The sequence below is a fragment of the Pipra filicauda genome, unplaced genomic scaffold (genome assembly GCF_003945595.2).
Source record: "Pipra filicauda isolate LSUMZ 115617 unplaced genomic scaffold, ASM394559v2 scaffold640_size194452_pilon, whole genome shotgun sequence".
Taxonomy (NCBI): domain Eukaryota; kingdom Metazoa; phylum Chordata; class Aves; order Passeriformes; family Pipridae; genus Pipra; species Pipra filicauda.
This window is the reverse complement of record NW_024104799.1, coordinates 76132-90432: the sequence shown is the minus strand read 5'-3', so window position 1 is coordinate 90432 and position 14301 is coordinate 76132. Positions and strand designations below refer to the sequence as shown.

The 14301-nt window shown below is 61.5% G+C and overlaps 2 protein-coding genes across 3 annotated transcripts in view; one reads left to right on the top strand and one right to left on the bottom strand.

Moving 5' to 3' along the window:
* The window catches only part of LRP1 (LDL receptor related protein 1), a 74388-nt gene that overhangs the window by 951 nt on the left and 59136 nt on the right, over window positions 1-14301 (top strand). For both annotated transcript variants that reach the window (XM_027727335.2, XM_027727334.2), the window contains exon 2: window positions 13948-14070. In XM_027727335.2, coding sequence (XP_027583136.1) covers window positions 13948-14070 — 123 coding nt within the window. The remainder of the gene's footprint in view (window positions 1-13947; window positions 14071-14301) is intronic.
* On the bottom strand, window positions 7655-9794 carry LOC113991222 (translation initiation factor IF-2-like). Its single transcript, XM_039388390.1, has 2 exons — window positions 9565-9794; window positions 7655-9465 (listed from the first exon to the last, which is right to left on the bottom strand). The coding sequence occupies exon 2, from the start codon at window positions 9133-9135 to the stop codon at window positions 8101-8103; it is 1035 nt and encodes a 344-aa protein (XP_039244324.1). The 5' UTR covers window positions 9136-9465; window positions 9565-9794; the 3' UTR covers window positions 7655-8100.

Sequence of the window (14301 nt, the reverse complement as noted above, 5' to 3'; positions counted from 1 at the left end):
GCCGCTCTTGGCAGCGCCCGCGCTCCGCGCTGGCAGCTGATCCAGCCGGGAACCGGCGGCCGTGGCGAAGTTCCTCGCAACGCCTGGACCCGCGGGGCTGTTTATCCCTTTAAAAGCGGGGAAATGGGGAGGGGGGTGTCTCGGTTTTCCTCTTACGGATCCCGTCTGTACGCATGGCAGTGGCCTGGTGAAATGAGAGGCCGGGGTGACGGATGAGCGAGAGGTTTTTTTAGCGGGGAAAGGTTTTTGTGTCCCCTTTCTTCACCCACCTTGGAGCGAAGTGGGAGAAGGGATTTGGTGTCGTGGCAGCGGCAGCGCCTGACCCGTCACCGGGTCGGAGGGATGGAGGAGGAGGAGGAGGTTTGGGCAAACGCCAGATCCCTGCCCCAGATTTGTGTCTGGGGCCGCGGGAGGCCGGAGCCTGCGGTTTCCACCCTCCGGCCCCTCCTCGCCCCGCTGGGGGTCCGGGCCCTCCATCAGTGGCCCTCGGGGGGAGGTGACAGGAGCGGGGCAGCTCGGGGCACCCGCACCCCCCCCAGCTGGCACCTGTGGGGCTGATTGACCCGCTGGGACCCACCCGGTGGGCTCAGCGGTGCAGGAGCCAACACGGAGCCCTCCGGGGTCACCCACCCGGGGACCCGGGTCTCGGGGGCATCGTCCCCGCTCGGAGGTGGCTCCGAGCAGGAGCAGGAGCAGCCGGCGGATCCAGAAGTTGGTGGGGGCGGGAGGGAGGCATCGCTCATTGCATAAGCTGCGTTGCCTTTGGAAACGAGGCTGCGGAAGGATGATGAGCTGGAGGGAAGTTCCTCCATCCTCCTCTCCACCCCAGGAGCCGGAGCGGGGCAGAGACACCCCCTCCTCCCAGTGCACGTTGCCCTCCCGAGGGGCTCCCCTTGGGGGGCACGGTGCTGTTGCACCTCACAGGGCCTCAGGCAGAGCGAGAGGTGCTGGGAGCTGTGCGAGTCCGTGGGTGGCAGGATGTGGAGAGGGCTCTGGAAGGCCCCTGCTCTGCAGGCGTGTGGCTGGGCTGCCTGGGAGGCAGGAGGTGGCACCTGAGCTGGTGTCTTGGCCCCCGGCAGTCCTGGCTGGGCTCTGGTTTCCCTGATGCAGGTCTCCCACTGCCCCAGCTGGGTGCAGTGGGGCTCTGGGAGAGCCCAGGATGTCACGGGCAGCAAGGTCCAGTGTCCCCATCCTTGTCCGGAGACCCGATTCCCCACACCCTCTGACGTGGTTTGCAGCTCTGGAAGCTCTTAGCTTCTTCCTGGAAAAGAGAGGGGCAAAGTCCTGCTGGCAGTGGGAGGAAGCTCTTCCAGGGGGACAAAGGGCACGGATGTGTGGCTCCTCTGTGCCCGATCCTCCGCCGCTTCCTGGGGTGTCCCTGGGCCCTGCGGTGGCAGAGCGAGGGCAGGCAGGGATCGCCCTGTTCCTGTTTTGGAAATACCTGTGGTTGAGGGTGGCTGGGGTGTTTCGGAGCAGCGCTTCCCTCTCGCTGCCTTGGTGGTCTGGCATGTCCCGTGAGCGCCAGGGGAGTGTGTGTGCCCATGTGTGTGCCCATGTATGTGCCTGCATGTGTGCCCACGTGTTCCCAGGCTCACATGCGTGTGCCCATGTGTGTCTGTGCGTGCCCATGTGTGCACACGTGTGCGCCTGTGTGTGTGCACCCCCGTGTGCACGCGTGTGTGCCCGTGCTGCTTCCCGGGGCGTGCGTGGACGTGCCTGGAGCTGTGCTGGGTTCAGTGGAGGTGAAGAGCGGAGGTTTGGGGGTGCTGGGAGGAGAAGGCAGGAGCTGTCAGAGGGGCTGCCCCCGGGGGAGGGCTGGGGGTTCCTCCGTGCAGTGGTAGGGAGGGGTGTCCGACGTTCCTGTGTGGAGCATCCCAGTGGGATGCTGCACTCTGCAGCGCTTGGGGCTGCCCGGAGCCCCGTGGAGATGCTGTGCCATGGGGTGCCAGCGTGCCCCCGTCCCATGTGCTCCTCGTCCGTGACATGCACTGATGCTGAGAGGACGGGGCAGCGCTGGAGTGTCCCTGGCAGTGCCCGATTTGGGGTGAAGCCGAGGCAGTGCCTCCTCGCCGCTTCCAGAGCTCCCCGAGGCGCAGTGGGTGGTGTGGGGGTGGGAACAGCTGTGGCAGCCCCCTCGCCTTCGGTGTCTCAGCCCCACCACTCGCTCCTCGTGTTCTCCCTGCGCCGGTTCCATGTGCTCCGGGGGAGCCTGCGAACCGGGAAGGAGCGGGGGCTGCTCCAGCTGGTGATGCTTTTCCTCCTGTGTCAAGTACCAGTTGGGATGATGGGGAGCAAAACCGTGCCCAGTCCGCCCTGTGCCTCCAGGGCCCCGGTTCCTGGAGCATCCTTTGGAGGAGCTGGCTGTGCTTTGGCGTCCCTTGGTTCCTCTTTGCCCCCAGCCCGTGCCTGGTGGGGCTGCTCTGGCCTCTCCTCTGCTGCACGGGCGTTCCCCTCTCCTTGCAGGAACGGCAGGATTGGAGCGGAAATTCGGAGCCAAATTAAGGGAAAAGCTGTGTAAAGCAGCTGCTGGGTGGGGTCCCCAAAACACAGCCCTGGAGTCTGCCCAGGGAGGGGGGTGGTGGCATGAGCAGCTTTGAGGCAGGAGTGTTGTCTCCCAAAGTCTGTCCTCCTGCTGTCTGGGATGAGGGTGTTCAGGGAAGGACAGGCTGAGCTCAGCCCTGCTCCTGCCCCCTCTGGGAGGGTGTGTGGGGACCCCCGAGCTGTGACAGCATCCGGGTCACCTCCTGGTGCTTACTGAGGTTGGGGAAGGGGATGGAGGACAGGCAGGGTGAGGGCCAGGAGCCCTTTGGGCAGAAACAGGGAGCACTCTGGGGATGGTGCCCACGAGGGAGGGTTTGGCTGTCCCGGGAGGCAGGAGGAGCTGAACCTGTGTCTGTGACCCCCGTGGTGCTCCGGGGGTGTGGCTGTGCCTTTGGGAAGCCTTCCCAGGCCCGTGCACCCTGTAAAGAGTCCTTTGGAAGGTTAGGGGCCCCCAGGAGCCTCTCCAAAGCAGCACAGGGAGCACGTGCCTCTGCAGGTGCCCTTTGCCTGTGTAGTGGGTGCACGGGGGGTGCTTCCCAAAACCGCAGCCGGGGCTGGGCCCTCGGGAGCCGTTGAGTGCCCGGGGAGGGGGGGACACACAGGATGTGCTGATCCTGCTGAGTCAGCACCACGATAACCAGCGGGCGAGCCCGCGGCTTTGTCATGGGGCAGGAGGTTCCTCTTCCAAGCGTGGAGATGATTTCGGTTCCCAGATCCGCTCCAAGCACTTTCCTTGTGCCAGCCTTGTGGATAAATCCTTGCTCTGTGCCCCCCAGACTCCCTGTCCGGCCCCCGGCCCTGCCAGGGGGGTGCATCCCTCCGAGAGCCGCCTGCTGAGCTCAGAGTCCTGCTCCAGCTCATCCCAACAAGCCACGGGGCTCGGCCGAAGTGCCTGGGATGAATCTGGCAGTCCCAGAGTTGGGAATGGGCTCCTTGGAGTTGGTGCTGACCCCTGGCTGCTGTGGCTGGTTGACTGGTGAGCGATGGATGCATCCACCCCCTTCCTTCCCTCAGTCCCGGCTCTGCCAGGCAGACAGGACTCTCCTTGTGCTTGGCATGAATGTCTCCATCACCTCTGGCTGGGACATCCCTCTCCTGTGGGACAGTTGGTGGCCAGTGGTGCCAAGGCCTCGCTGAGTGCCTGGGGACGTCCTGCATCCAGCGCTGTCATCCCCAGGCTCCCCCACACGGAGCGTTGTCTCCGTCCCTGCTGTGGCTTAATTTCCAGGGGATGCTTTTCCCTCTCCTTGGGATTTTGCAATCCAAGGCCGACTCGAGCTATTTACAGCCCGGGTTTTGCTGTTGACTTAAGTTTCCAGTCCCTTCCCCGCACCGTTCCCGGGCAGCCCGACCTGCCGGTTGTGGCCACACCGAGTATTTCCAGCGTTTTCTAACTCGGCTCAAACTCGTTGTTTTCTTTGCTCCGTGCCTCTCATTTCTGAAGGAAAATCACAGGGTGGGCCGTGAGGGCCGTTCTGGGTGTTATTCCACCGTTCCCCAATGCGGTCTGGCCATTTCTAGAGCTAAATATAGACCCCGGTGTCCTTCCTGAGCCGGGAGGGGAGCGGAGCGGAGCTGCGGCCGTGCAGAGGCTTCGCAGGGTCGGAGACGGTCCCAGCACCGCTCGTGGGGTTGGCAGCAGAAACCTTGGGTAATGACCTCGCTGGCAGCTCGGGGCTCCTCCGGTGGGACCGTGCTCCTGGTGGCACCGAGGGGAGGGATGGGAAGAGCATCCCAGGATCTGGGGAGTGTCAGGAAGGTGAGAGCAGGTCTGTGATGTCCAAAACACGCGGACTGGGGTATCAGTGGGAATTGTGGATGTCTGGGAGGGAGTCTAATTGAGTTGGAAGTTGCATCTTTAATTGAGTGGACTAATTAGCCTCTTGCCAGATGCTGTTTCTCCAAATGAGGCTGCAGTGAGGATGGGCAGGTGTTGGGGGTCACGTCCCGAGGATGGGCAGGTTTTGGGGGTCACATCCTGCGTGTGCTGGGGGCGAGCATGGGGGTTGCTTGGTGAATTGGAGGGTGTGGAGGGCAAGGGGAGTCATTGCTGCCCTTGGGCTTGGGGCTCTGCCATCCATCCCTTGGTGACTGAACTGAGGAGGAGGGTGAAGGTTCTGGAGCCATCCCCCTGCTGCCCACCTGCCCTGGCCTTGCTGAGGGCAGCTGGGTTTGTCTGCTGGGGTCTGTCAGGCAAATGGCATAAATATTTAAATCTGATGAGAGCTTTGAATCGCTTCAGTCTCTCCCATCTACCTCCAGCTCTTTGTTTGTGAGTGAGGGGACTGAGCGCTCGTGGCCCTGCATCACACAGCGGGCTCCTGGTAGCCACAGCGTGGCCACTGCTCGCGCTGGGATGGCCACACCCTGCATCCCTGCATCGGGCTCTTCAGGGCCGAGACCCTCCCACCGTCCCCTCCCCGTCCTTCCCTGTGCCCCCGGGGGGCAGAGTCCCTCAGCGCTGGCTCCTGGTGCTTTTCCCCGCTCAGAATTGCAATATCGTGGCCCAGAGGATGGCGAGGGGACACAAAGGCTTGGCTCTGGGGAGCAGCAGGACACTGCCCTGCCCACCCTGCCCCTCTGCAGGCACCAGCCCAGCGTGTTGATGGTGGGCTGCCAGCGTGTGCCCACCCGCCTCCCCGTGCCCACCCACTGCTCGGAGCAGTGCCCCTTTGGGACACCTCTTGCCCGTCCCCGGCTGCCAGTGACGATCCCCCCGTCTGTCCCTGGCTCTGTCGCTGCAGGAGAGCAGCTCCAGGTGATTTGTGATGCTTGGGGGCTCTGGGCCGGGGGCAGGGGCACCCCAAACCGCGCTGCTCGTGGTGGTCCCGTCCTCTCTGGGCGCGTGTCCTGCCGGGTGCCGGACCCGTCCCCGCGTCCCTCCGGGCACGGGCGCAGGGAGCCGGGGTGGCTGCGAAGGGTTTCCTCCCGGCGCGGCGCCGCGGGTGTCGAGGTGCCTTTTTATTGTTTGGAAAAGGAAGCACTTGGGTTTAATACTTCCCGCTCCGGCCGCCTTCCCAGCGCGGGGCGGATGCCGCGGGAGCACCGGGGCAAACCCCGCGCGGGCCCGGCTGCGCCCCCGGCCCGGCCGCCCTGGGTCGGTGCCCTGGGTCGGTGCCCTGGGTCGGTGCCCGCGCCACGGCCCCGCTTCCTGCACAGCCCCCGGCCCTTCCAGATGGGTTCTCTCAGCGTCTCCTCTCCCGGCCGGGAGTGTTTTCCCTGGGGAAGAGCGGATTTGGAGCCCAGCACCGCGATTACTCACCGGCGTGATGCTCTCCTCCTCCTCCTCCTCCTCCTCCTCCTCCTCCTCCTCCTCCTCCTCCTCCTCCTCCTCCTCCTCCTCTGCGGCTCTGATGCCATCGGCCCCCGTCGCCCGCCCAGCCCGGCCCCACGCCCTTTCGGCTGCATTAAATCGTAAATTTTCTTTTTCTGCAACTTACAGCAGTTAAAACCGGGGAAACCAGGATTCCCTGACCTGCAGGAACCATCCGGGAGCATCCGACGGAGATGCTGAGGGGTCGGGCGGCACCTGGGATTCAGCATCAGCTCAGGGATTACCTGAGATTGGTCTTTCGATTCCTTTTTCACCATTTGTGCCAGTTATAGACAGGTGGGACATTTCGCCGTGCCAGGGATGTTTTTCCAGTGGAGCAGCTGCCACCTGGAAGCTGAGCAGGCCCTGCCTTCCCGGGATGTGCTGTCGAGGAATTCCCAGACCTTTGCCCATCCCACGCTGCCACCTCGCCGGCAGCACGTGGATGGCTGGGGCCGTGTCCCTGTGGACTGGTTGGGTTTGGTTTTGGGGACCAGGATGGGAGCTGGTGGCAGGCAAGAGCTGCAGCAGGAGCGGGGCAGGGCCGTGGTGCTGCTGGGGGTTGTTGTTCCTGGGGAGACCTTGAAGTAGCAGGAGATTGTGCTGTGCGACGGTGGCTCCGTGACCTTGTGCTCCCCAGGGCCAGGAGATGCTCTGAGGTCCCCCACGGGACCCAGCAGGAGACCCAGGTCCCCAGGGGACCTCGGAAGGGGACTTGGTGGCAGGGGACAGGGTTGGGTCTCCATGTCCTCATCCCCCTCTTGCTGCTCTCCAGCCTCCTGGAGCCTCTGTCGTCTCTGGGGGGGTGACTGCTCCCTGCCCGTCCTGGGCTGGGACCCCCCGTGTGTGCCCCGGTGGGGACCTGCCGAGTGGCCACCCCGAGGACCCCCAAATCCCAGCTGGATCATCCCCGGCCGTGTTCACACGGGCAGGTGGAGCCGAATCCAGAGCAACTCCCCGCGCGGCCGCGCTGCTCGGGAATAAAAGTCCCTTTATGCCGGAATAATTAGTGTACTCAGAGCATGCTAATTATTCTGGGATAAAAGTGACTTTTATTCCGGCAGAGTGTCCTCTCAAAGGGCCCTTTCTGCCCGCTCCTGGGGCACAATAGCTGCTCTGCTCCGTTTCCCCATCCCAGACAAAGTCCTTATTTGCGGAGGCAGCGAAATTGAGTTGACTAATGAATTAAGGCCAATGGTTCTGGCCGGGCTCCAGCCCTTTGAAAGCCTTGGCGAGCTGATGCCCGGCCCGGCGGGAGGAAGCACAGACCCTCCTGCCCCTCCGAGCTCCCGGCAGCCTCCCCTCCCTCCCCTCCCTCCCAGCTGCTGGGATGAAATGCCTATTAATCTATCCTGTGGAATTGCTTTATTCCCGGCGCAGGCAGGGCTCTGGAGGGAGCCTTATCAGCTCCAGCCACAGGCCATAAATAACCACCACGCTGCAGAACGCCGGGTCCTGTTTGGGTTCCCAACTGCCCAGGGTATAAACATCCCACTCCTATTGCTGGGATAAATACAGGGAATAAAGCCTGAGCAGGTAGGGGAGGTGGGGGGGCTCCTTAGTCCCGCTGCCCCCTCCCCATCCCTCCTCTGGGGCAGGAAAAAGGGGACACAGCAGGGATGGCCACGGGCCAGGGCCGGCTGCAGCCCATCCAACTGCACCCAGAGGACTTAAGCCCCTTTCTCCTGGCTGAAAATGCTTTTTTCTTTCCCTTTTTTCCTCCACCCCCCCCCTTTTTTTTTTTTTTTCATTTAAATTGCAGATAAGCTGCAAAAAGAGAAAGAAATCAAAAAAGCAGGATTCTCCCTCGAATCGCCCTCAGCTGTGGGGTTGGAGCTGCCCCTCCTGCCCCTCCCCACCACGGTCTGGATGATCCAGCTCCTTTTTTATTATTATTATCCCCAGTTCTGGCAGTGCCGGGGCTTCATTTCATCTGGTTCCATCTCCTGCCATTTTTCAGCTCGTTCTGCTGCGGGCTCTCGGTGGGGCTGGAGGCGGGAGGGGACGCGGGGGATCGCTCCGGCACGGAGCTCCCGGCTCCTGAATTTGGTTTAAAATGCAAATCTTTCCTTCCCCCCCCCCCCTTTTTTTTTTTTAATGGATTTCATCTGAAGGCGGCGGAGCTGCCAGAGCCTGAGGAGCGGGAGGGGAAGGGGCTGGGCGGGGAGGGGGGGGAGCGCATTCCTCCCAGATTTCCTGATGCGTGTTCGCATGGAAATCGTCTCTCCCCCCGGATGCGTTTGAAGTCAGGTGACGTGGAGCTGCGGGATGGACGCGGCCCGGGAGCCGCAGTGGGATGTTGTTCCCCTTCCCCCCTCCCCGCCCCGCGGGGATGGATGGATGCTGGTGGGCAGCCTCCACCTCCTGCCTCCGTCTCCTGCCTCCACCTCCCGCCTCCCTGGGGATGCGCTCTGCCCATCCATCCTCCTCCTCTCCGTCCCCCGTCCTCGCTCTGCTCCTTTGTCTTGGGTTGGGAGGCGGCGGGGGCAGGTCCTGGCTGATGGGAATCCCAGCCCGGTGCACGTGTGGGGGTGTGGGGGGGCTGCTGGGGACCCCCCGGGCCTTTGGGCTGTGTCACCTCTCCCTGCCCTGGCCATGGAGCCAGCCGGGAGTTGGGCTTGTCCCTGGAGCGGGGTGGGACATTGGGATGCTGTGTCCCGATCCCTGGAGCACAGGGTACCCGGAGCAGGACCCAGCTGCTCCCAGTCTGTGCCCCGTGGGGAGGGATGGGGGTCCCTTGCCATGGGTGGGTGGTGGGTGCGTGTGTGGAGTGTGTGGAGCCTGGGAAAGGGCCAGGAATGTGCTGGTGGCCTCGGGATGGATGAGCCGAGGGTGCTGGGAGGGTTCTGGGATCCTCGCTGGGTGTCCCCGTGCCTGGGGTGGATGAGCTGAGGGTTCTGGGATCCTCCCTGGATGTCCCTGTGCCTGGGGTGGATGAGCTGAGGGTTCTGGGATCCTCCCTGGGTGTCCCTGTGCCTGGGGTGGATGAGCTGAGGGTTCTGGGATCCTCGCTGGGTATCCCTGTGCCTGGGGTGGATGAACTGAGGGTGCTGGGAGGGTTCTGGGATCCTCGCTGGGTGTCCCCGTGCCTGGGATGGATGAGCTGAGGGTTCTGGGATCCTCCCTGGGTGTCCCCGTGCCTGGGGTGGGGCGGCAGATGGAGCCTGTCCTGCCTGTCCCTCCGGGCTCCGGGTGTGACGTGGGGGGTCCCAGCCCTGGCCGTGCCCCAGGATGGAGCTGGGGGCAGGCAGGAGATTCCAGCTGCTTCCCAGCAGCATCATCCCTCTGCTGGGGGGAGATGGGCAGAAACCGGGGATGGAAAACCAGGGAAGCGCCGGAATACTGGGACTGAAGCCGTGGTGGGGGCTCTGCTGGTGTTTGGTTTTGGTGGGATTTGTTGTTGGTTGCAGTTTGTCTCCTTGGGGGCTCCAGATACGGGGACAATTGGGGTGAACCCACTCCAGAGCTGTTCCAAGTGCCAGAGGGTGTCCCAGGAATGGCACTGAGCTGCCTTTCCAGCACCTCTGGCAGAGCACAGCTGGGCTTGGCTTGGCTTCTCCAAATCGCCTTTTTCTAAGGAAGGTGAATGCCTCGTGATCCCCATGCCAGGGCTGACTTGAAAGGAGAGGGGGGGAAAAAAATAAATGTATTTTAAAGTCAATATTTACTTAGCATTTGGCCAGCCCCCTCCCCCAGGCCTGGCCACATACCTGCGGCTTCTCCCGGCGGGAATGGCCGGGAGCCGTCCTGGAAGGGCTGGGGCAGGGATCTGGTTTGAATCTTCCCGTTCGGAGGGGGCCGGATGGAGGAATTGCAAAAATGCATTTGAACTGTTTTGGGATGGCGTATTTAAACGCAGAACAAACAGCTGAGCCTTCCTTTCCCTTTCCCCCCTGGAAAAAATGTGCCTCAGACCCGAGGGTTCGGCATTTTAAACGTCTCTATTACCCCGGGTCGGCTTTTGGGAGCCAAAGGACCCGGAAAATTTGCATGATTTGGGGCTTTAGGATCAGCCTGGAGCCCCAGCCCCGGGATGAGGGAGTGGGATGGAGCTGGGGGGCTCCGGGCTTTGGCCTTCCCGGGGCCTGTCCTGTGGCTGCAGAGAAATTCCAGGACATTCGGAGTCCTGAGCACACGGAAAAGGAACAAATCCTGTTTTTTCTGTAATTCAGGAACAAAGGGTGGATGATGTAGGGGAGAAAAATGAAGGGTGAGGTGACTGTGATGTGCTTCTGGTTGGTGGTGTGTGTTGAATGGGGTTGAATTTGTGTCTTGGGTGATTTGGGGGGTCTGGCAACACGGTGCCACGGGGTTCTGAGCTGGCACTGGGGGAACTGGGAAGAGTGGCCATGGCCTTGTGGTGTGCTCCAGCCTTGATCCACAGGGAGGGACCGAGGGACGTGGGGGTGAAGATGTGCTGTTATCTGGTTGATGGGACAGGCTCTACCAAAGACAGGCCAAAACTGGCCAAAACACAACAGCCTTCCCCGTTTTGGGGTGCCGTGGCCACACAAGGTGGGGACAGAGACATTTGAGTACCATGGAGTGGGATTATTTGCCTCCAGAGTGGGTTTATTCCCTCCCTCCGTGCTCTCTTCTCCCCCCAAACATCTGGTTTGGGGCTCGTGCTCGTTCCAGGCCGTGTTTATGGCCAGCGCCGCTTCCTCTGGAGCCTCCTCCCGAGGAGAGGAGGAGGAGCTGGGCCGAGGAGGAAGCAGGGATTGCTCTGGGAAGGAGCTCCTCGGTGGTTTTGTGCCTTGCTTCCAGTCTGTCCAGGTTTTTGTGCTGTGCTCCTCTGTGTGCTGGAGGTCGAGGTCACTTGGCCTCTGCTCCAGGACCTGCTCCCCGAGCTCTCCCACAGCCCCTTTCGGTGTCCATTTCTCATTTCAGGCAAACCCCAAATGTTTTGTGGTGTTTTTCTTTGCAGGCCCTTTTCCCAGCCCATCCTGCTCCAGCACGAGGCCTCCGGGTGTCCATGGGATGGTGGCACCAGGCTCTTGGTCCCCTTCCCCCCTGGGAAGACCCCGCGGGGGCATCTGTTGCCACCCTGTCCTGGAGAAGAGCAATTTCCTTTCTTGCACCCAAATGTTTTTTGTTTTTTTTTGGGAGAGCCTTTCTTTTGGCCTTTTTTTGACCTTTTTTTTTTTTTGACCCTTTTTTTGGAAGCTCTGTTTTTTTTTTTTTGTGGCCCTCTTTTTCTCGGCCTTTTTTTTGGGCTGGCCATCTTTGAGGCTCTTTTTCTTTGCCGTTTTTTGGGGCCCTTTTTTTGTTTGTGTGTTTGTTTGTTTTGCTGGTTCTTTAACCTTGGGGTTTTTTGGGGGTTTTTTTTGGACCCTCCTCTGGGTCTTTTTTTTTTTTTTTTGTTCTTTAGCCTTGGGTGTTTGTTTTTTTTTTTTTTTTAATTGACTCTCCTCTGGGTCTTTTTTTTTTTTTTCAATTTCCCCATTTTTTGCCTTATTTTGGCTGTTTTGACAATTTTTTAGCCATTTTTTAGCCCGGTTTCTCCCCGCTCTGTCCCCTTTGAGTCCCTTCTGAGCCGGGGGCTCTCCTCTGGCTGCCAAGGCTGGATGTGTCCCCGCAGCTGCCCCGGCCCCGCTCTGAGCCGCCCATTGTGCGCCCATGAAGGCTCCTTTATTCCCCCTCCCGGGGCTGGAGCTCCGCTCGCCGCTGCCATCGCTGCCGCTGGGACGGGCGCCCGGCTCGGGAAGGGGATTTGGCTCCGTGTGAGGGAGGCACGAACAGACACCTTCTCTAATTGTCCACCTGGCACCGGGGCACCGCGCCGGGCTCGGGGCATTGAGCGCCCGGAACACGCTGTGCGGGCACGGGGGGTGCGTGGGGTTGCCCAGGAGCCCGGAGAGCCAACTGCCGAGTGGGAGGTGGTCTCCTTCCCTCCTCCCCCCGCTCCGAGCTGCGCCAGCAGTGCCAGAGCTGCCCTGGAAGATGCTCTGCCGAAGGCGGCGTGTTTGGGGATGGCGGAGGGGGCGGTTGGAGCTCGGTCTGGGCGCCCCGTGGCACTGAGGGGTGTCAGGGTGGCTCCCTGGGGTCATCCTGCCTGGAGCATCACCCCCTGGGGAAGGGCGGGTGCAGCCTGGCAAAGTGTGATGTGTCAACGCCTGGGAGAAATCCCAGTGTTCTGCTCCGGTCCTGGGACCGGGGCTGCTCGGCACGGACGTGCTGGTGCTGGGGGACGACCCCTGGGAGCATCCCCGGGTGTCCCTGCCCAGGATCGGTATTTCCAACCTCGTGTACTGGCTCTGGTTTCCCCTGCCGTGAGGGCTGGGGTGGGGCAGTCGGTTGGGAAGGGCTTCCCAGGGATCTGCCCTGCTCCAGCTCTGCCTGCTCCCTTGGGAAGCCGAGCTCGGTCGGGGCAGGTGCCGGGCCGCGGGTCCCGGGTGCCGGCGGCTGCGGCAGCCGTGGGTCACGCTGTGGCTGCCGAGACCTGGGAAGATGAGGGAGAGCAGGAAATCCAAGGGAGTGTCGGTCCTTTGCTGTGGTTTTGTTAATGAATCCCGCGTTGGGTTGCACTTGTGGCTGGGAGATGGAGGCGGCAGATGAGCTCCGGGGAGAGGGGGCGGCGGGGCTGGGCTGGGAGAGGGGTGGAGCAGGAGGTGCCTGAGCCTGGTGGGAGGAAGGGGACAGGCTCGGTCTAGAGGTCACCTCCGGCCTCGGGAAGGTGGAGGGGAAGGATCTGCTCATCCCCGGGGATGTTCCATCCATTTTGATCCGTCCAGGGTCCATCTTGGCTGTGCTGAGCTCCCGCCGTGGTGCTGAGCAGCAGCTCCCACGCCGCCGGTGCGGATGCCGTGGAGGGAAGGGGAGGAAGGAGGGAAGCAGGTTGGCAGGAGGAGCTGCACTTCAGTCACAGCAAACGGCTCAGGCGAAGCCCTGTGCAGGTCTGAGGGATAATTAGTGTTGTGACAGGGTAGGAAGGGTTTCCTCCTCCCCTCTGGGGACCGGGGCTGGCGACTGGACCATCCCCATCCTCTCCCCTCGCAGCATCCCCGCTGTGGGGCAGCGCCGTGGCAGGAGCTGGGGAGGAAGGTGCAGGCACAGAGACCCCTCTTCCTCGGGCCGAGCAGGAAGTGGATCCTTGGAGCAGGGAATTTGGCAGGAGAGCCGGGATGCCACGAGATGAATGTTTTGGGAATTGCGTGTGACTGCCCTTGCTTGAGCAGCCGTTCCCAGTCGCTTTGGGTTTGCAGGATGTCAGACCCCTCCCCGGGCTGGGGCTGGGCAGTGACCCCCCATGGCAGTGACCCCCCATGGCAGTGACCCCCCCATGGCAGTGACCCCCCATGGCAGTGACCCCCTCATTGCAGTGACCCCCCATGGCAGTGACCCCCCATGGCAGTGACCCCTCATTGCAGTGACCCCTCATTGCAGTGACCCCCCCATGGCAGTGACCCCTCATTGCAGCCTCTGCTTTTGGGGGGTGGGGGGTGCAGTGACCCCCCCCCCACACACATTGCAGTGACACCCTCAGGACACAGTCAGGAGACTCTTCCCAACCCGTCTCCCTTCCCAGCCCCTGGATTTTGGCTTTTCTTGCTGGTTTTTGCTCCGTCCATGTTCCATCCCTGTGTGTTGTAGGGGGTGGTGCTGGAGCTGCCCCCTCCCTGGGCTGCCCCGGGGTCCTGGGCACAGGATGGATGTAGTGACATCCCACTGTTGTCCTCATGATTTAAAGAAACATTACTTTTTAATTTGTTCTCATTTGGGTTTGCTTGTTTCCCCCCTGTTTTTTCCTTGCCTAGCACGGAAAGCAAAGCGCCTCTGGCCCCCAGGAGCTAATTCATCCAAGTTAAATGATCTTTAAAATCTGCGAGTGCATCACAGCACTCAGCTCTTGTTTTCTCCCGGTGTAATTAATGCTCCAGCTTAAATTTCCTCCTTTCCTCAGGGGCAGGTTTGATGGATCCGATGCCGGGCTCAAACTTTCGCCGAAAGAAATCATCCCCCCCTAAAAAAAAAAAAAACAATCTCGGCCCTTTAATTGAAATTTGATTTTTTTTTTTTTTTGTCTTTTGAAACAACTTGTCTTTGGGAAGAAACTGATGTTGTTTATTATCGTTATTTCTTTTCCCATCCAGCACCGAAGACTTGTAGCCCCAAACAGTTTGCATGCAAAGATCAGATTACGTGCATATCTAAGGGCTGGCGCTGTGACGGGGAGAAGGATTGTCCGGATGGCTCGGATGAATCTCCCGAGATATGTATGTATGCCTTTCCTTCTAACCCTCCTCCTCTGGGTTCCTTCCACCCGTCCCACGGGCGTTCCAGGGCCCCGAGCAGCCATCGCACCACAGCGGCTCTGCCTCAGCCCCCCCGGGGTGGGGGGTGGCCATTCCGTCCATCCGTCCGTCCATCCGTCCATCTGTCTGCCGTTCCAGGGCTGGGATCCATCGGAACAACCCGGGCAATCCCTCCTCTCTCTTTGTCCCCAC